This window comes from the organism of the source record quoted next (assembly GCF_019968985.1).
Source record: "MAG: Porospora cf. gigantea B chromosome Unknown PgB_NODE_187_length_30271_cov_124.377, whole genome shotgun sequence".
NCBI classification, from domain to species: domain Eukaryota; phylum Apicomplexa; class Conoidasida; order Eugregarinorida; family Porosporidae; genus Porospora; species Porospora cf. gigantea B.
Window position 1 is genome coordinate 23,742 of NW_027178756.1, and position 6,530 is coordinate 30,271.

Here is a 6,530-nt window from a genome sequence, read left to right on the forward strand (position 1 = left end):
TGCTGAGTTTGCTGAGGTGGGGCACCTTGTGGATTCATTACCAGAGATATCACGAATTCCTCTACTTCATTCCAAATATTTGAAACCAACAAGACTGCTGGCAATAACTGCCATTCCTACAAACAGTGACGTTGGAGCCACACGCCCGGTCTCATCATACTTCACAGCAGCCACATACAGCTCTCTGATAGCTACATTCACCATGATGCCGCTGACAATGCCTAGGATGCCGCTCAATACAAAGGGGTCAGCTTTCTTATTGCCGAGACAGAGAAGCGGCACCAAAGCACCCAGGGGCTCGGCCAGCCCGGACGCAATGGAGAGAGTGAGCGCCTTCGTCATGGAGTTCGTCGCGTAGTAGGTAGGAATGCTCACAGCCAGACCTTCAGGGATGTTGTGAATGCCAATGGCGAGTGTGATGCCCAGCCCGAATTTGGTATCGTGGAAGCCAGAAGTGTACGTAAGGACGCCCTCCGGAAAGTTGTGGACGACCAAGGCCAAAGAGGTGACCAGGCTGAGCTTCAACAGCTGCTGGTGGTCTTCCGATAGTTGTTGCAGCAGCTTTTGTTGGTCAGACGTTAATTCCAGATCTGACGAAACTGTCTTCGTTGACAACGACCCCTTGGAAACCTTGCGCTCCACGTTTCCCTCCACGTTTCCCTCCAGATCGGACGCCTCGCAGCAATGCATATTTAACAGCAGGTCTACCGTGAGGTCCAGGAGCATTGCGATGCCCCAGCCCGCGAAGAACCACGCCACAACAATGGTGTATGAATGGGCTTCTTTTCGACGGCTGTTGGGGTGATGCAGGTCAAATCCATCAAGTGATTGCTGGAAGGATTCTTGAAGGATGTCGACGAAACTGGCGAAGATCATCACTCCCGCAGAGATACCCATAGATGCACTGAAAACCCAACTTCTGAATTGCTTAACGAAGCAAACCGAGAGGGCTCCGATGGCCGTGCAAATACCAGCGAGGAAGGAAAAGAGCAATCCCCTAACGACAGGCTCCATTTGCGAATATAGCGAAGATCTGTATCGTGTTTCCACGTAGCTTCAGTTAGACTGTACACATGTGCAGGTAGGGCCAGAGCAATTCGCACACTACGATTCGCACATGGAGTGGATTCTGTGCGCTCTGCTGTGCCTTTGGGCTGTGTCTGGTCAACGCCCAAAAGAAATCACTATTGATGACTTGCAGGAAAGCCAGGCGATGCAGACCGAGCTGAAGTCAACCTTCATGGAGATGGTGAAGGGTCGATCGCTCCCGTCGTGCACCATGTACCAGAATAACCCTGGCAGCTGCGATCCTGAAAGCGGCCTGGAGAGGTGCATTGGCTGCAAGACAGAGCCCCTAATTGTAGGGTCTCACGCTGGCCGATGCCCCAGTCAAAGCAGTTTCAGGCAGAGTCTGCGCCATAAGTACACGTGGAAGGCCTCCTACCCAGCATCACGCAAGGCTGGGTTTCGGAAAATCAAGGGCCGTTACCACTTCTGCCGTGTTGAGGCGCTGGCGCCCGGCGAGTTCGCCCTGCTGGTAGCCGAGATGCAGCAACCTGAGGGGACTGCTGCATCCATGCCTATGGTGGCATCTCCAGATAGGCAGTACGGAAACGAGTGGCAGCAGTGGGCGTTGTTGGCCGTGGCCCTGCTGCTGTTTATGATTCTGGGCATCGGTTCGTACGTTTTGTTTCTCAGCTAAAATTGTCGTCTATGCCATAGCGCACCAACTACGAAGAACAGCCAAAGCGTCTATTTCAAGAGCGGGTGCCCCTTGTGGGCCGTACTTACACCAGGCCGGTTCACTTAATGGCATGCGCCACTGCTCGCAGAAGTAGTTGCGGAGGTCTCGTTCCGCCACGTTGGAGCAGGTGATGATCCAGAATTCAATTTTGTGGTCGTCGGTTGTTATGAGAGCGCTGAGCTTCTTGTTGTCATAAGCGGCCATCACGCGTTCCATGAAATCCCAGCCCATAGTGTGAGCCAGAACAGCATAGGAGCACAGACCTACAGGCAGGTTGAACCATCCTCCGCGGAAGGAGCGGTTGGCGTCCTCCAGATAGCGAACTGCTTTGCACATGTTTCCTCTCATGTAGTCGGTCTTCCAGGGAGGCAGGCCGACGACCTCCTGCATGGCGTAGAGGGTCATGATGTTGACGGTGATCTCTGTGGTGCCTGAGAAAGTCCATTCAGGCTTTTGACAGTTGTGTCCAATCTCGTGGAAGTGGCCCCAACTGCCTCTCAACATCAGGTCTTCTACATCTAGCACCCGAGGCACCTTGCCATCCTGCGAGGATGCCTCGGACATGTGGGTCATGATGGGGTATCCAGAGTGCATCCAGCCTGCAGAGATTTGCGCATCAGCAACTACGCGGTCTCTTTGGGAGTCATTCCGGTCTGTGTGACGTCCAACATCCACCCACGGGAAAGTTTACACTCGGCGAGTCGGATAGCGTCCCAGTACTCTACGACTTTCTGCCACTGTATGCCCTTTACACTCGGAGTTGGGAAGGAGAATATGATTCCGCGCCCTTCAAATTCGGCGAATGGGCTGTGAGTAGTTTTACAAACCTCGCTCATCATGGCACTGTCTTTAATGGCCAATGGTGACTCATTGTAGGGGGCAAACCAAGGGACTCGTATGCCGGTAACGGTCAGAACGCCTCCACCCTCAACGTTATCGAAATAAAGCAAGCCTCCAAAGGGAGACCAGACATCTGTGCTCTCGGTGAGGGGGATTTGTTGGCACTTGACGACCTGAGGGTAGCGACGCAACACATTATCCGACTATGATAAGAAATACAGATCCTCCCACGTTAAACAAGGAAAGACCGTCCTGGTGACAACCTATCCGGACCTGCGCTCGCCCCCGAGCCGACTGGGCAGGAGTCAGCCGACTCACCTTACCGGCGGGAAGGAAGACGCCCGTGGACTGCCATCCTCGCAACTGGGAACTCGGCTTCAAGAGCACCTTCAATGGTTCCACGTCTAAGGATTGGGGTACACCAGGAGCTCCGCAGTACTCCAAGTCAGGCGCCGTGAAGGGCTGGGCGCCGTGCATCTTCCGTTGGACCTCCTTAATGGTGAGAACTTGTCGCACGGTATTCAGAAGCTCCGTGGGGCAGCCGGATGCCACAACCTTTTCTGGGTATACGGGGAATAGCGGCGTACTCGGTGGTGTGGCTAGCAATCGGTCAACCATTTCGGATTTTGGGACGCAAGGATTACCGTAGGCCTCCACTGCCTTGAGCAGTGCTCGGGAGAGAGACTCCTCTAGGCCCACTCCGTGCACCAGACACATATCCAGTGACTGAAGGCTGGTCACGAGCGAGGTCGCGTGGGCTTGGACCTTGTAGGGTCCTCCACTGCACATGCCGTCGGTGTATACCGCCCCACATGGACCCAGGACCGCGTTGTGCAGGGACGCGTGGATAGACACCTTAGCTAACTGAGCCCAACCCCAGGGGCAGACTGCGTGAAGCAGCGCGCCTCCCTGTCGAACATACTGCACCAGACTAGCAGCCCGTGGATCCCCGCTGCGTGGGTGACCTGGTAGTGACCTACGCGCAAGCGATCTCTGCCTTGCTCATGCCACCACCGCCGCCATAGATGATCAGGTTAGGCTTGCAAGCGACTGCCTTGAGCATGGCATCCTCGGTTGGCCGTTCATACCTTCCCACCACATTAAGCCGCAAGCTGGCCAAGTCACCAGCGGTAACGCCGCCGATAAGCACTGCGCGGACGGAGGCCGCTCCATTCGTCAGCCAAGGCAGAAGCTGCTGGTACAGCCGCACTGGGTACCTCTTCAAGTATGACTCATGACCGAATGCTGCGAATCGACCGAGACCCTCACGGCCGATGACCATAGGGCCCTCGGGACCAAATACGTGCGCTACGTCAAGTCCTACCACTGCGAGCTGTCCAGGAGCCCCATGTTTCGCAAGCCTGTGTGAGGAGGCCGCCTGGAGCCCACTCCATGTCGTCGTTGCCCACTACGTGGTGTACGTCAGCCATGACTGGAGGCTGCGGGAGACAGGATATCACCCGACGCGAACCGAAAGCCTTGATACGGTTGACTGCGATGTAGGAGGCCCCATGGTTTCCGCTGAGGTGGAGCAGCAGAAAGAGAGAACCAGCTTTTGGCGCGGGCACATCATTGAAATCGATGGAAAAATAGCACCCGTCATCGTCCTGCTGGCCTTGCCAGGAGGCGAAGTATTGTATTGCGGTCAACGCTGCCGCCGGACTCCATTGGTCACTGCCGACTGGAGGCGCCATGCTGCCAAGAAAGTAGCTCGCTGCGCACAGCTTGGGCCTAGCCTGTTTGTTCGACGACCAGATCCACAAGGTCGGCCTCTCCGAGAGAGCCAGAACCAGATGCCCCTTCGTACCACCGTGAACCCACCAATCGCCGTCTTGTGAGACACAGCGAAAATTGCCAGTGCCTGAGCCTCCGACACATTCAAGTGCCACCTCCACCGATCTACTCTGAAGCTCGCAGGATGATAGATCCACCGGTGTTGGCGGACTAGATTCCTCCATCCCACTCTCCTCCTTGCAAGCGGACTCCTCCTCCGAAACCAATCCTTTTCTGATAGCTGCTGTGGCGTCGCGCACCCCTTCTCGTATGTTGCGAAGGTGCCGTGATACTCCCATCAGTTATTTTGAAATATCTTAGTAAGAGACCCTGGCCCACACACATCACACAACATCTTGGAATTCAGAATATTCAGCAATGCGTTTTTCCAACGTAGTCTTAGTCACTTGCGTAATGGCGCTGGGAGGACCAAGACGGAGTATCCAGTTGCATGGGGACATCATGAAGTGTTCCTGCTCTGATGGGGTCACCATGTCTCCTGAGTGCTGTGAAGGTTTGGAGAAGGAGAAGATAATTTTTAACCTAAAACACCTTTAAGTTTTATGATGCGGAGGCTGATTCTCAGACATCACCACCGTCAGTGAGAACGCATTGATTTCTAACGAAAACGGAACTGCGGTTGCACCACGTTGGAAGGCTGTGTGCAATGAAGCTCCTCCGCTGGATCTGGCCCCGAGCGGTAGAGGCCGAGTCAACTCGCCCGGAATTACCAGCGAGAGCTGTTTGCGTCGACGAGTGGAACAGGTACCACCTGATCTCCGAGGCGTCCTGCAGCGGCATCACTCCCTTGGAGTCGTCGGTACGTGTGGAAAGCGACCTCACTCTGGAGGCTCTTCTGGAGCGAGTCGGAGTGGAGATGAACTTAGTCACCAAAGCGGGCTCAAATTTCGTCAAAGGTGACGACGCAGACATGTGAGACTGGAATTATCAACAACACAGCCGTTGCCTAGGGACGTTGTGCTTTGACATTTGGAGCTCGTCACAAGAACCTGAAGCGAGCGCCTTCAATAGATCGGAAGAGGTAAAGCCAGTAATATATGAATGGACTAAGAGCGATAGCGTTCTGGGGGCTATTCCCGGGTTGACCGTTGGTTCTGGAGGAAAAACGGCAGAAGACACTTGGGTTACCAGCGCGACGGATCTGGAGGGAGCCTCCAGCGCGCAAATAGAAGTCGCGACACCAGAGTCAGTTAAGGCGGCTGCGAGTCCACACGGCACTCCATGTGTGCCCCCTTTTATTGCCGCACCACCAGATAAACATGATGCTCCCGACCTACCCCCCGCAGAGTTGGAGCCTTCTGTTGGCAGATCTACTGCTGCTACAGCTTCTGTGGTTTCCCCTTGGGACCTAGCTAAGCAGGAGGATCAACATGATGCCACCGACCTGCCCCCCGCAGAGTTGGAGCCTTCTGTGGCCATACCTACTGCTGCTTCAGCTTCTCTGGTTTCCCCTTGGGCCGCCCCAGCTGAGCAGGAGGATCCTTCCCTGGGCACGGCATCCTCAGCGAGATCCCGGGCCCCTCTGACGCCTCACGCGCTGTATGATGAGCAGGCTCTGAGCTCCATCATCCAGGACGACCCCTACGAGGCAATGGGAATTCCGGTGGGACGGCTGACGCCTGAGGAAACAGCCGAAATGATGCGCCATAAGCCTGAGGACCTTCAGAAACTACGAAAGCAATTGGCGCGTATTTCAGCTGTCAACCTGCATGCCTGGACGTGGAAGAAGAACGTAGGCGGTCTGGGGTCGAGGGAGAAGTTCATCGAGTTACAAGGTGGGACGTTTCGCTACATGAAGAATCCCAACGACCCCAATCCTACATACTTGAAACTGGCTGACTGCGGGCTCTTCTTGCTCGACAACGGCTTCACCTTGACAGAAGGAGGCTTCGCTAGAGAGCACACGTTTACGCTGCAGACGAAGGCTCCCCCAGCCAGAAAAGGATACGAGGGCGAAAATAAAAGCGCTGAGTGGTGGGTCGGACGGCTAAAAAAAATAGTTGAGGCTGCTAAGGTGATCAAGAAAATAGGTCCGAGAGTGGCGGGTGTGGGGTGGTGAGCTTCGCTGTCTGTGATGGAAGTGCTCGTGCTGGCTGCTTGTCATCGGTAAATCTCCAGATAGTTGATGGACTTGCTCGAACTCTCAACCTTT

General features: G+C 55.0%; 4 protein-coding genes across 7 annotated transcripts; 2 read left to right on the top strand and 2 right to left on the bottom strand.

Annotated features, from left to right (window-relative positions):
- Positions 1-66: 66 nt before the first annotated feature.
- On the bottom strand, positions 67-1,014 carry KVP17_001061 (uncharacterized protein; the record flags this gene model as incomplete). The annotated part of the gene is made up of 1 exon (XM_068516113.1): positions 67-1,014. The coding sequence occupies one exon, from the start codon at positions 1,012-1,014 to the stop codon at positions 67-69; it is 948 nt and encodes a 315-aa protein (XP_068377479.1).
- Positions 1,015-1,117: 103 nt separating this feature from the next.
- On the top strand, positions 1,118-1,702 carry KVP17_001059 (uncharacterized protein; the record flags this gene model as incomplete). Its single annotated transcript, XM_068516111.1, has 1 exon — positions 1,118-1,702. The coding sequence occupies one exon, from the start codon at positions 1,118-1,120 to the stop codon at positions 1,700-1,702; it is 585 nt and encodes a 194-aa protein (XP_068377477.1).
- A 9-nt stretch (positions 1,703-1,711) lies between these two features.
- KVP17_001071 (uncharacterized protein) lies at positions 1,712-4,656 on the bottom strand (the record flags this gene model as incomplete). 4 transcript variants are annotated; one of them, XM_068516134.1, is made up of 5 exons in its annotated part: positions 1,712-2,397; positions 2,424-2,787; positions 2,816-3,536; positions 3,565-3,945; positions 3,974-4,656. In XM_068516134.1, 5 exons carry the CDS (start codon positions 4,654-4,656, stop codon positions 1,712-1,714), a joined length of 2,835 nt encoding a protein of 944 aa, XP_068377496.1. The 4 variants fall into 4 exon arrangements, with proteins under 4 accessions (XP_068377496.1, XP_068377497.1, XP_068377495.1 ...); XM_068516133.1 differs by lacking the exons at positions 1,712-2,397; positions 3,974-4,656 and having other exon boundaries at positions 2,780-3,536; positions 3,565-3,866; XM_068516135.1 differs by lacking the exons at positions 2,424-2,787; positions 2,816-3,536; positions 3,565-3,945; positions 3,974-4,656 and having other exon boundaries at positions 1,712-2,317.
- Positions 4,657-5,024: 368 nt separating this feature from the next.
- Positions 5,025-6,437, top strand: KVP17_001069 (uncharacterized protein; the record flags this gene model as incomplete). Its single annotated transcript, XM_068516131.1, has 2 exons — positions 5,025-5,290; positions 5,318-6,437. The coding sequence occupies 2 exons, from the start codon at positions 5,025-5,027 to the stop codon at positions 6,435-6,437; spliced, it is 1,386 nt and encodes a 461-aa protein (XP_068377493.1).
- Between the last annotated feature and the right edge of the window lie 93 nt (positions 6,438-6,530).